Raw genomic sequence first — 14,177 nt, 5'->3', positions numbered from 1 at the left:
TAAGCATTAAAATAATTCAAATAACATCTAACGGCATTTTTGTTTTAAAACAAACCAAAATATCATTCTATATAATTAAAAGTGATAAATAATTATAATAAGAAAATAATAAAAGACTTGTTAATAAATTAATGGTCAACCCATCTTCAATTCGAATCAAAGTTATAAAAGACAAAGATTAAGTAGGTCAAATTCAATTTAATCTTCAAAAAATATATTTTATTCAATCTAACATGAGTCAGTCTTATGATGAGTCATTCCAACTTAGAGATTCAAACTCATTTTCATACATCTAAGCATGATAGGTTGGGATTTTAGTGGAAAATATTTTGATGGATTGTGTTGTTAAATATTATTTTGTGAAACATCTTTTTTGTAAACTATTGTGAATTTTACAATATTTTTTTACACTATATTTATTAGACTGTTATTTATAGTTTGTGAAGAACATTTATGCGAAAATAATCTAGTCGGATAATAAATATGATTGTAAAATTATGTTTATATTTAGATTATTTATAACTATTTACTATATCACCTTATTTACCTGGTGATTTAATTTATGTATTACTCATTTTTCATATTTTTTTTCTCTTTTTATTAACCAAACCCAATTTTTTTTCAAGTTCAGGAGAAATTATATTGGATTAACTCATTATAACAATATTATTTATTAAAATTGTAAAAATTGGTTCAACTCAATGCTTTAATGAGTCATTATGAGAAAATATTAAATCCAATTTCTATTTGCGTCAATTCCTCATGATTCAAAATGGTACAATATTTTAAAAAAAATATTTAAATAAATACACAAGTCAATTTGGTAAATTAGGTAATTAGAGTTTCAATCTCAACTAAGAATGATAATAGGTCGGATTGGATACATGCCTACCCATGCAATCTGATCCGACAAAAGAAAAAATTATCCGCAACTCAACTCGTTACTCGCATTATATTCGCTTAAAAAATATCTGCGGATATTTTAAAAAATATATTTTTATAAATTATTAAAATAAAATTTAAATAAAATTATAAAAAATATATAAAATATAATATAAATTAAATTAAATATAAACTAAAATTTAATTTTAATTAAATTTAACCTTATAAAATATAAATTAATATTATTTTTAATTAAATTCAACTTAATAAAATATAAATTAAATATTTATTTTTATTTTTTACGGATAGCAAATATCCGCAAGTACGGATAGTATAATACACGTACCCGACCCGTTTATAAACGAGTATGAAAATATTCGTTACTCACAACTTTGGGGTAGTAAATATCTGCGAGAATCAACTATCCGTCGCAGATTTTATCCGCAAATATTCGTGGATGCGGATTTTTTTGTCATTCCTAATCTCAACCGTTTGAGTACTACGTATATTGTTCATTTATGAAATTTTAAAGTAAAATCATTCCATCTTTCATTAAGTACTTTTTATGGGTAGATATCAGTATGTAATATTTTAAAGAACTATTTTTAATAATTATAATGTTATTATTGGTGAATCACGGTTAAAGAAAACAATTTGAAAAAAAAATGTTACGTACTGAGAGAACAAAAACTACAATTAAAACAATATTTAGGCAACAAAATACGAAGTAGTTAACACAACAGCTATTCGTTTTAATGTGATTCTATTGTACATTAGTTTAGTGATTTGATGTTAAGTGTTAGATGTATTGCAAAGACGTTGTTTGAAACATGCTTCCAGTCTAACCAGTTCTGCTATTATGGTAAATTAAAGCCGAGGAATTGAAATGGTAACCTATGCTGTCATTGTCCTACCATTGTGGTAATTTACTTACTGGTTTGTTCCTCAGTCCTTGTCTTTGTTCCACCAATTACCTAAAATCAACAGTGATAATAGAATCAGCTTTGAATTGGTTTGCCTTATCCTTCACAATGATACGTATTTTAAATGGATCACAACACCCAACAAATTACAGTTGGTTTAGCAAATAAAGTTGCGTTCACAAGACAAAAGGCAACTGTAAGATTTCTGTAACCCATAACACGCGGAAAAGGGAAAAAATGTTTTCATTCGATTACATTGCTATTTGAAAGAGCTGATAAATTATTACAAGAATTACTAAAGAACAATCACTCTACCACTTGCATAAAGGGAAAAGATAGCCCTCCCGGCCAAAAATGGATTTCTCCCATATCTCTTCACCTAACGCATATAAACTTTGTCGTGTATAAGAAATCATTCTGCTTCCTTTCAAGATTGATTCAAAAGAAAATTTGGGGAATAGATAAGAGAGGGGATGAAAAATAATTCCTAGAAAAGAAAAAAATTCTACTTCTGACTCTACATTTAGGCAACCAAAGATCAAGAGTATAAAATAATCCGAGATTGCATAATCCATCAGCAATCGAGAAGTAGTGCATTTCAACTTGTGACACAATCTTGAAGATGAGGGTGACTTTGATTTATGTACTTGTCCCATAGTGGCTTGTACCTGCCTATGGCTAACTTCAACCACGGCTTCATGTTCCCGTTGTAGTGAAGGACTGCCGCACTTTCAATGAGTCGATTGTCAATATTTAGGTCATAACCCAATCCTAAAACATGCCATCTTCTGTCAAGTGGCTCTGTCAAACCATAAAAACACAGAAGAGCAGGAGGAAGTATCCCCAGCTTCCAGAGTGTCCCATCAGCATTCTGCTCTTGCCAATAGTGATATCTTCCGGTCACATTTGCCTTCCTCCATGCAACCAAGTCAAAAATGTTCATACCAAATGCCCATGCACATGCCTGTGGATCAAATCTCGAGCTAATAACTGAATTTGAGAAATTGAGATACTTGTAGTATCGATGAAATGCTTCAAGACAAGTTTCCACAGCACCATTCACATTCCCATGCAAATCCAGTGAGAAAAGTGGGGTTAGATCCTTCTGGACTACAAGGTCATCATCCAGGAAGACAACCTTCTCGAGTTGCGGATAAATCTCAGGGATGTAAAACTGAAGATGATTCAATAAAGAAAGATACTTGGGATTCCGCATTTTGGGTTCAACATTTAAATCTTGATATGCTCCAAAATAGAAGGTTCTTGAATCAGGATTGAGGAGCTGCTTGACAAGTGGAGAATAAGATGCATTCAACCAATGAAACTCCTCAATGTTCTGTATCTCTATGGTGGCTCCTTTAAAGTCATTGCGTAGGAACCACGCTAGCATTACCCCATAACTGACTCCAGTAGTGACAATGTGAAAGACCAATTGCTTTGGATGGTCAGCATTGGAGACAGTTGAGTTTACAACTACAGATGTTGCCAGTACATTATCTGAAAATATGCAGAAATGATATAGATTGTTGTCCACAAGCCGTGGGGAGTTTTTCCTATCATCTGAGAGTTCCTGCAGGGAAGGCATCCTTAGCCAATCGGACATGAGTTTAACATTTAGACAGTGAAGACTTTTGGGTACTGCTTCAGCTGCTATTTGACCAAACACGGTGCTTTGAACTATTGCTGCATTGGCTCGCTCTTCTAGAGCTTGAATATGTGATCTCATGGTCACTATTGTGGTTGCAATGTCATAATGGATATCTTGTGCCTTAAACATCAGAAGAGAAAGGCTTCTAATAATTGGCTCTGCTTCCTCCAACGTGATGGGCTCACCAGTGATGGCCGCTTTTGAAAGCAAAAGTTGGCAATTCCTGATCTTTGAGCTAAGCTGCCAGGCAAGGTGAAGATTGTTATGCTCTTTGGCAATAACCACATAAGCTTTGGCCAGAATCATTTGTTCTGCTAACTGTCGTGAAAATGATGTAACACTTAAAATCTCTTGAGTAAAATTCAAACTCTCCTTAGCAAATTGTTCAACTCTTTCATTTCTCTCCTGCAAAGCAAAGTAACCTGCTCCATCAGTATCCAAAACGGACAAATAAAGGAATACTTGTAAGTTGTAACAACAGAAAGTGATATTAACTAAAAGGTAACAAAAGCAACTAAGATATATGCAGATATAATATATCTCTTCCAGTGGTGCATAGAAATGGATAAGTTCTCTGGGACTCTAATTTAAGGTCTCTGGTCTCTAACTTCTATAGTCTATTTCACATGCATCAGTAGTCTTCAAGACCCACTCTTTTACACTATCAAAGCTTATTTAATCCTGTTTACTATTTCATATTGATGAGAACTCACTTAACATATGATTTTGATATCAAACAGAAAATTGAGTTTGAAAGTAATTTATGCATACAGAAGTAAATGCGTACATTTAGCATCATGACCGGATTTGGAAAAATTAGATAAAAGTTCAGAACAGGCGAGGTACATATGTTGAATTCAGTTTTTGTTTAGAGAAGTTTGATTTAGTTTACCATTGCATTTCCTTCTCCTGTAAGTGTTTATCGATAATTTTATCCCAACCAAACTCAGTAATGAAAACATTTCCTGAGAAGCATGTCATCGATTTAGATATTTTCCTGATTGTTGGATGACTTCAAAGAGCGTCACATGATATAACCACAGCAAAGGATAGCAAATAATAGAATGACGAAAAGTTTATCATCATTCGGATTAACTACGTATCTGGAAACAGGTTAAATGAACAAGAGATGGATACTAAACATGACACGGAAAGGGGAGTCAAATGAGTAATAGATTGTTGTTGAAAAGTAGAATGACTATCGAAACAAGTCACAGGTTTTGATTAAATGAGAAACTATGGCATAAAAATTTCTTAAGATTGGGTGGCATGTGAGTGAACAGTTGTAAGGGGAATGATGTGCAAGTAATACAGAACAGTTCCCAAACCCAGTAATTAGTGTCTGCTTCCCATTTTAGTAGTTAATCACTAAACGATCTCCACCTATTGTACCAGTTCTCTAATCTCTTACATTTCAAAAGAACAAAAGGTAATTAAATTTCTTTTTTGTTAATTCAACAATCACCAATTTCCATTACTTCGTGTTTCGAATACGATTCAAACACAGATTCCAGTGCACCCAATGTACAATGAAAAAAAAGATTTAACATGCTAAGCTAAAGCCACCGGTAACAAAAGTAAACAGATTCAGACCATATGAACAGAGTCCTGAAGGCTCCTCTCCGACCAAAAACCCATCCAACCATAAACGTTACTATTGTTACTTGTATAGATAAATTCCTCCGAAAGGAGCAAGTAAAGTTGAATCCACCCTAGATTTGATATAAAACGCGCAGTGAACTCATCCTACTAAAATTAAAAAACATAAGCACTCTTGTTGGCTCACTGTAGACAAACTTCATCTATCACCAAACTTACGGACACCGGATTACCACAAAGGAGCACGCTAATGGCGTGAAGCTAGTGAATAAGAGTGAATAACCGAAAACACATGATTTGAAATAGGATCTAATGAGTGGCATCGTAATCTTATCGGTTAAGTAAATGTAAGATATATGTGAGTTAAGTATGAATTAGTTGCGATTGGGAATGAAAAGTGAAAAGAGAAGTTGAAAGTTACCGGCAAAGGATAATGATGCGGATCTCGGTGGTGGTGGTTGTGTTGGAGAAGGAAGAGAAGGAGAGCAATAATAGAGGAGAAGGCGAGGAGAAGCCAGATCCAATATGAAAACCTCCGTCGAACCGGGCGCCGAAAATCGGCAGCCCGTCGTCGCATCTTTCACCGATTCACCAGTCAATCCAGAACCGGCGGCAGCCCAACAGCATAAATTCAAATTCAACTGTGGATTCCAATTCCAATCTGAATCTGACGGCACTTGCTATTGCAAAGAAGCATGCAATTGCGAGGCTTCACTCACTGTGGATTCATTTACTCCCTCAATGAATCAGAGACAAAAATTATGAATGATGCCATCAAATGAAACCTACACATAGAGGTTGAAACTTGTCACTTCGGACCTGTTAGCCAACTCTTATATTATTTCTTACAGTTAAAAACACTCTTTCCACTCTCAAAACTCAAATTTCATTTATTAATACCTTCGCTATATTTTATACAAAGAAAGTCGTATTTTTAAGTTTAGAAAAATTTACTGTATTAAACATTATATAAATTTTTTCTTGTTAGAAATGAAAATGGAAGTATTATTTATCATTATTCAAATTTGTGAGAGAGTTCATTTTCAAAAATAAAAATAAAAAATTGAAAGAGTAATTTATTTATCACTTTAGTTTTCTAATTAGAAAACTATCACCTTACTTTTTGAATTTTATTTCTTAGTATTATTTTAATCCTTAAATGTAATTACTCAAATATTTTAGTCTTTAAAGTGATTAAATTTTAATATACTAAATTGATTTTAAGTAATGAAATTAGGAATTAATATAAAAAGTATAATAATTTATTTCAATATGATAAAGTTGACCTGATAATAAAAATTGAGAAATGAGCAAGAGAGGACGTAAATTTAATCCCTACTAAAAATTGACATCTATAGTTAAAGAAATAAAGAAAAAATCTATCACATAATGTAATCAACTATCATGTCACACCATATTTAAAATAATCTCAACATGTCAAAGGATTAATCTTTTACTAAGAATACTTAAATTATAAATATGTTTTATAATAATTATTTAAATTTTTATTAATTATTTTTTATTAAAATTTCATATTAGTTAAAAATAATATCAAATTATAATACGTAAATAAATATAATTTTATTCTTACGAATCACTTTGATAAAATTAAGTTAAACTTAAAGTCATCGTTTTAAAAACTTATATATTAAGATTTAAATATCTCTTAATTTTTAATGGAGGCATACATTTGCTTGTTGAGTCGGTCTAATCATTTTAAAAATAAACTAATAATCTAGTAAGTTATTAAATTAATTCAAGTCAACAGAAATTTAGTCAAAAAAAATTAATAAGTTAAAAAATTTACTTAAAAAAATTAATAAGTTCATAAGATATTTTAAATAAATAACTTGATAAACTAATGGAATAAAAAATAATTAATTAATATGTTAATGAACTATTAAATAAAAAGATAAATAAGTAATAGATTAATAAATCAATAAGTTAACGAAAATGACAGTTCATATAAATGTGTAATTCATCATATTTTATACTATTATCTTTAGAATTTTGGTGCATTATATGATAAAGTAGATGCAGCATATCACATAGTTGCTTCTCCATTATACACTCTTCAATGTATTTGTCTATTACTACATCAATATTCACCCTAAAAATACAGAAGCAATTGCTTAAATTCTGCGAGACATACGAAGATTATTTCCAATGTATGCGAGAGGACGACAATTTATTATTCTAAATCACAAATTTGGCCTCTTTTATTTTTCCAAAAAGTTATTTATTTTTGAAAAATGTTAAAACGAATTGAAAATAATATTTAATTCATTAAAAATATTTACAGACTACTTTTTTTCTCTCAAAACTCTCATCGCGTATATTATTTATTACAGAGATTATATTATTAACTAAATCTTAAATTTTTAAAATATATTATATTTTATTATAATTTTATTTTTGTTTAATTTTAAAAATATTTGAAATTAAATCATGTTACTCATGTTGATACTCATCATTTATCATAAATAAATGAAATGAGTTGAGGATTCGATTATAACAAGTAAATAAAAAGAGGGTATGTAAATGAAATAGAAGAGGATAATTTTCATATAAAAATAGGTTATCTGTGAAAAAAGATAATTTTTAGTGTATACTGTAAAATATTAAACAGTTTTATATCAATATAAAGTTTCAGAAATGCAATTTATATTATAATAAAAATTTAATTAAGCAATAAAATTTGAAATAATGTGAAAGTAACATAGAGAGTTTAAACCGATAACTCTCTTTCCACATATATGAAGGTATGATAAATGACATTAATTGTCGGAAATTTTTTCATAGAACTAAAATAACTTCTTACTTATTATGATAGTTTCATAAAAACTGGAAACATAACCTAATTAATTAGATGTACTTTGTGCATGAAGCTTCACATGATGCCATTTGCTGTCATCAGTTTCTCTTCCTCCTCTTTTATCTTATGAAACAGGAATACAAGTAATACAAGTAAAAGTTCTAAAAAATAAATAAAAATAAAAATATGAGGTCATCCAAGGATCCTTGTCCGTATGCTGGCAAAAAAGTTAACTCATGGCATTTTCCTAAAGTGAAGATATGCTTCGGCAACTTCTAGAAAGTGTTAAACAACAGAAGTTATCGAAGTATTTATTATACTTATATTGCATTATTCCACACACCCAAAATTCTCTAAGATCAACTAGGAATGAATTCAACATTTTATCATTTTGATAACAAATTCTATACTGTGATATCTAGGCCCGAACGGACGGTTAGCATTCAAGATCGATCGGTCTATTTACTGCAACAACGCTCGTCGACCACACAACGTTCGCTAATTATGCAGATACCGAACGGTCATACATTCAACACCGTTCGGTCACCACTATAGTCAACAAGGACAATCAGTTTTATTAAATTGGGCTAGAGCTCATTGGGCCAAGTGTCCAGTGGATGATCAAAACAGTCAAAGATATCTGATTAAAAGATATTTTTGTTATTTAAATTCTTTTGTTGGAATAAACGTTTATGACACTACCATCACGCTTTATCAAATGCATTTGACCGTTCGGCCTTACATGTATTCAACCATTCGGCATCCCATGCATTCGATTACGCCGTTCGGCCTCACAGGCGCTCGGCCATCCGGCCCCACAGAAGCTCGACCTTCCGACCATCAGGCTCAAAGGCGCTCAGCCATCCGGCCTTACAGGCGCTCGGCCATCCGGCCTCACAGGCGCTCGGTCATCCGGCCTCACAGGCGCTCGGCCATCCAGCCTCACAGGCGCTCGGTCTCGTTGGCCTCACAGGCGCTCGACCAATCAGCCTTACAGGGTCGTCCACAAAACTCAGGGAACGTTCAAAACCGAACGGCAAAAATAGTCCCCCATGGACTATAAATCAAAGACAGTCCCCCATGGACTATAAATCAAAGACAGTCCCCCACGGACTATAAACCGAGCAGTAAAGACAATCCCACATGGACTATAAATCAAAGACAGTCCCCTATGGACTATAAATCAAGGATAATCCCCCATGGACTATAAACCGAGCAGTAAAGACAGTCTCCCGTGGACTATAAATCAAATATAGTCACCCATGGACTATAAATCAAAAGACAGTCCCCTAGGGACTATAAATCAAAGACAGTCCCCCATGGACTATAAATCAAAACACAGTCTCCCATGGACTATAAATCAAAGACAGTCCCCCATGGACTATAAATCAAAGACAGTTCCCCATGGACTATAAACCGAGCGATAACGACAGTCCTCCTGGAATATATAAACCAAGCGGTAAAGACAGTCCCTCGTGGACTATCATCCGGACGAACGCTCACTCGTACGCATTCACCAGTACACGGCCATTCAACCTCAAAAGTGCTCAGCCATGCAGCCTCACAAGTACTAGGTCGTTCGGCTTCACAGACATTTGGCCATTTGGTCCAAAAAGTATTCAGCCAGTCGACTTCATATTGCAGGTAAACAAAAGCTATCAAAGTCGCTAATCAACATAGGGAAAAAGTTCTAAAAAGAACTCCAATCACAAGCTGATCGACCAATAGAACAAGGACTGCCTTCCCTAAGCTCATATAAGTCCTATACTTAACCTTGGGTAAAGCCAAACGGTTAACTCGGACTTGGGAAACATTATGTATAGTATGATATCTAGGCCGAACGGTTAGCATCCAACATCGATCGGTCTATCTACTGCAACAGTGCTCGTCAACCAGACAACGTTCATCAGCCAGGTCAAACCACGACAACGCTTGTCAATTATATAGATACCAAACGGTCATACATTCAGCACCGTTCGGTCAACCCTATAGCCAACAAGGGTAATCAGTTTTATTAAATTGGGCTAGCGCTTATTGGGCCAAGTGTTCAGTGGATGATCAAAACAGTCAAAGATATCTGATTAAAAGATATTCATAAAGTTGTTTATGAGCAACCGCTCGAATTTTAAGGGAAGTTTGTTTTCAACCACCCGAATTTTAAGGTAAGTCTGTTTGGCTTGTGACAACTTATAAATACAAGGTCAGGGACATCAACCAGGTAGGCTCAATTCATACTCCAAAACATTCCATTTACATTCTACTCATACTCTACTGAGTTCATAATACTCAATTATCATAATCATTTGTGAGCAACAGCTCCTTTTATAGACACCTAACTTGAGCGTCAGAGTGCCTTTTGCAGGTACTTCTCCCCTCGCCTCGGACTTGAAGAACTTGGAGCAGGAGATTCAGAGGTTAGAAGAAGGAAAGTCACGTCAGAAAGGTTAGTGTCTAGGTCCCACAAAAATTACCACTGAAACACAAATCAAATTGATTGATTATGAAATGGTTTTTTGTGAATGTTAAATTTTTTTTCTCAAATGCTCTTCTAGAGAAAACGTGTCACTAATTTATGGGTCATGCTGGCTTAAAAAAAGAGAAAAAAGAACGTTTTTCTTTTATGGGTTTCCAACGTTTCATGATGAACTACAGGTATGACAAAACCTCATTATGTTTTTGTGAAGAAATTTTATAATGAAAGATTTATTATTCTCTTACTTTATATTGATGACATGTTAATTATTCATCATGAAATGAACTATATTCAAAATGTGTAAAAGGAATTGAGAAAATCTTTTGCAAGAGATAATTTCATAGTAAAACAAATATTTGGCATGAAAGTTGTTCATGATAAGAGGAAATGGAAAATTGTATATAGAACAACAAAAATAGGTTGAGAAATTTAATATGAACAATTTTAAACTCGTTAAGACTTTGTTTTTACTTAAATGAATTTGGGGGAGAGTGATTGAATAGATTTGAGAGGATTTGAAAATAAATTTTTTGTAGTTTATTTGAGTAGATTTGGAGGTAAGTGTGAGAGTGGATTTGGAAGTAAAGTTTATGAAAATTAGTGTAGGATTTGATTGATATGACAGATTAAAAAAATTATTTTTAAATCCACTCTCACTTAACTCCAAATTCACTTGAATAAATAACAAAAAATTTAACTTTAAATTCTCTAAAATACATTCAATTATTTTCTCTCCACATCCATTTAAGTGAACAAAAGTGTAAGAATATACTAGCATATGTTACTTCAAATTGAGCTCATATTAATATTTTTATGGATTTCAAGGGTTTCAAGACATCATAAATTTAAGAGATGATTGGAAAACAAATTATAAGAAAGAGATTCACAGCGATTTACATGTTTATATTATTATAGTGAGTTAAATTATACGTGGTTAATGATATTACGCTTTTATGATATGTCTTGTATTTCTAACGTTTATAACTAAGTTATTTTGTCGTTATTGAGTGAAATAATCAGTAAATAACATTATGTTCTTTTATAAAAGTCATTGATATATAAAATAAAAATATTAATGCTTGTGTACTTAAATCATTAAATATTATATAATTAAATGTAATTTATATGAATATTCAAAATTTTACCAGTATAAATATCTATATCTATATATAAGTGAATTTTTCTTTTTGTTTTCACATTTGTTTTTTAATTTTATCTTTTAAATATATTTTTTAAATTAAAATGATTATTTTATTGATTTTATCCTTGTAATAATTCTTTTTTGGAAATTTAATCATTCTTTTTCTTTTTACTGTTTTTTAATCTTAACTATTTTATTGTTTTTTTTTATCAATGCTATCTTTACTGTACTATTTATTATACAGAGGGGCTTCATTTTGATATAAACATTTGTTTTACATTTTATCCTTTAAATAACTGATTTTATAAATTAAAATAATTACTTTACCATTTTATCGATTATTTTTTTTAAAATGATATTTTTTATTTGACTTTTTATTTTAAAATTATAACTATAACGATAATAATTTTGTTATTCTTGTTATCATAAAAAAATTGAACACATGTTTTCAGTAGTGTGTATATATATATATATATATATATATATATATATATATATATATATATATTTATTTATATATTGGTCAAATTGAATTTTGAAATTTAATATTGGAAAATAAATTTTGACCTTGAAAAAAAATATAATTTCTCTAAAATGAATTAATATAAGATATTTTAATTTCTTTATTCAGATATTTAAAATTGTTGAAACCTGTTCTTCCAACAAGAAAAAGCCTTCACCCTTCACCCTGTTGGGCTACCTTTTTAGATCGGGCTAGCCCATACCAAAACAATGCTTCATTGTTTTTTATTTTATTCTTATATCTGAGTTTCTAACTTTCATATCTGTACTTTGTCCACCATTTTCTGTTTCTAACTTCCTTCAATCATAAACTTTAAATTTGAGCTTTCAATTATATCCCCTGCGTGGTGTGGAACAGTGTGGAGAATCACCCAAAATGCTGTGCAAGCTTTTAAAGGAGTATTTGTAAAATGCACAAGTAAAGGTATCTATATAATTTAATTTGAAGTAGAGTAAAAGTTGGAGCAAACAATATGAAGAAGGAGGAAATTTAGAGAGAAAAGTGTTGATGAGATTTGAGAAATGGTGATAACACTAAGCCAAAAGCCAAAAATTCTTGTGGCGTTTGGTAGTAATCAAGTAGCCTCCATGTTTCTTATTCTTCCTCCTTATGGCAATTGTCATGCAAGGTGAGTTCTGTATACAATACTCGACTAAGCCAGGTCTTGTTCCTTTTCGTGCCCATGTTCGCAAGATGCACCTTAAGAAGGATCGTTTTCTTTGTCCCACAACCAATAATGACACCCTCTGTTGCTTTGCCTCTTCCACTATGGCAACACCCTTTTCCTCTCCTTCCAACATCACTACATTCACCACCACCTGAAACCCCACAACAACAACAACACGGTTAGTACACTACTTCTTCTTCTCTTGCATCTCCATTTCATCACAAAACAAACTTACCCCTGCTCTCTTCCTTTCGCACATGCTTTTCATATCAAGGAGAAGTTTATAAGCCTTCACATTAAACTTCCCTCCAGATTCCCTATCTGTCAATACAAACACACTGCTTTTGTTAATATTTGTACACAATTCACTTGCCTATTTAATTTGCCTCTCTTTTTTACCTCTTTTCTACGGCTTTAGCCAATTTTTAAGTGCATGCTAATTAGAATAAGGTAGAATCAGAAAATAACAGAATATCACTTCTGACCTTCCATGTTGGGTCTGGTGACATGAACAAGAACAAGAGTGTCTTGGCTTTGAACAGTGTGAGAAAGTGCCCAATCAAGAGCCCCTTTAGCTTCAAAGCTAGAATCCACAACCACCATTATCTTGTTGCCTTCGTCTGCCCCATTAGAGTGGTGGCCTGTAAACTCTGTTCTGTTCGCATATTTGATGGAAGCAGAGGAGGGAGACTTGGAGCGAAAAGTAGATGCAGAACAGGCTCGAACACGAGGCGTGGCGTGACCAAAGCACAGCCTGATACGTGGTTTTCCCATGTTGTTTTGGTCCCAAAACACTCAAACTGTATCCTTATATACACACAATAATAGGAACAAAATTAATGAAGGACAGCTTCTTTGTCGTACTCTCACTCACCCTTGACTTTGAACCTCTTTGTTCTCTTATGTCTCTCCTTCAAATGCTAATTAATGGTTTCTTCGTCTGTTTCCGTGTGATGTCTTCGATGTGGGCCTAATCTTGAACGTGCCAACCATCAAGAAGAGTTTGCATGATAAACCGGAGTTGACAATGTTGACATAAATTCTTTAATCCTTAATGGTTTTCCACACGCGTGGAAGAATAATTCTCGACACAACACCCACCAATACAAAATTATTAACTTAGAATTGTGCGCACTGATCATTAAACAAAAAAAATAAAAGCACTTATATCAGTTTGTGGAGTCATGGAGATCACGTTGATTTAGAATTTTAAGCGATCGAAACATGGAGTCACGTAATCTCAATCATTCAGAGATTCCTTCATCACAGAACTCACAAAACATCCTTCCATTATTGGATGGGAGGATGTTCTATGTAAAAGGAAACGATGACAATTAAGCTCCCAAAGATATGATTAAACATGTTCCTTTCCTTGCGATAATTTTGTGAAGAATTAAATAAGTGTGTCAAATCTAATCAACATTAATTTATAAGCAGAAGATCTAAATAGAAATAGTTGATGTTTCTGCTTAATTCTTTACAAATTATATCCACCTGATTCTCTAT

General features: G+C 32.4%; 2 protein-coding genes across 2 annotated transcripts; both read right to left on the bottom strand.

Moving 5' to 3' along the window:
• Positions 1 to 2,031: 2,031 nt before the first annotated feature.
• Positions 2,032 to 5,899, bottom strand: LOC124835267 (hexosyltransferase GAUT11-like). Its single transcript, XM_047310162.2, has 2 exons — positions 5,474 to 5,899; positions 2,032 to 3,858 (listed from the first exon to the last, which is right to left on the bottom strand). The coding sequence occupies exons 1-2, from the start codon at positions 5,627 to 5,629 to the stop codon at positions 2,404 to 2,406; spliced, it is 1,611 nt and encodes a 536-aa protein (XP_047166118.1). The 5' UTR covers positions 5,630 to 5,899; the 3' UTR covers positions 2,032 to 2,403.
• A 6,265-nt stretch (positions 5,900 to 12,164) lies between these two features.
• On the bottom strand, positions 12,165 to 13,471 carry LOC124835269 (uncharacterized). The gene is made up of 3 exons (XM_047310165.2): positions 13,157 to 13,471; positions 12,907 to 12,992; positions 12,165 to 12,822 (listed from the first exon to the last, which is right to left on the bottom strand). Exons 1-3 carry the CDS (start codon positions 13,443 to 13,445, stop codon positions 12,538 to 12,540), a joined length of 660 nt encoding a protein of 219 aa, XP_047166121.1. The 5' UTR covers positions 13,446 to 13,471; the 3' UTR covers positions 12,165 to 12,537.
• Positions 13,472 to 14,177: the final 706 nt, after the last annotated feature.

The sequence above is a fragment of the Vigna umbellata genome, chromosome 1 (assembly GCF_029865625.1).
Source record: "Vigna umbellata cultivar VRB3 chromosome 1, Vumbellata_1.0, whole genome shotgun sequence".
Taxonomy (NCBI): domain Eukaryota; kingdom Viridiplantae; phylum Streptophyta; class Magnoliopsida; order Fabales; family Fabaceae; genus Vigna; species Vigna umbellata.
Note: the sequence above shows the minus strand (reverse complement) of the source record. Positions and strands in the feature narration are given on the sequence as shown.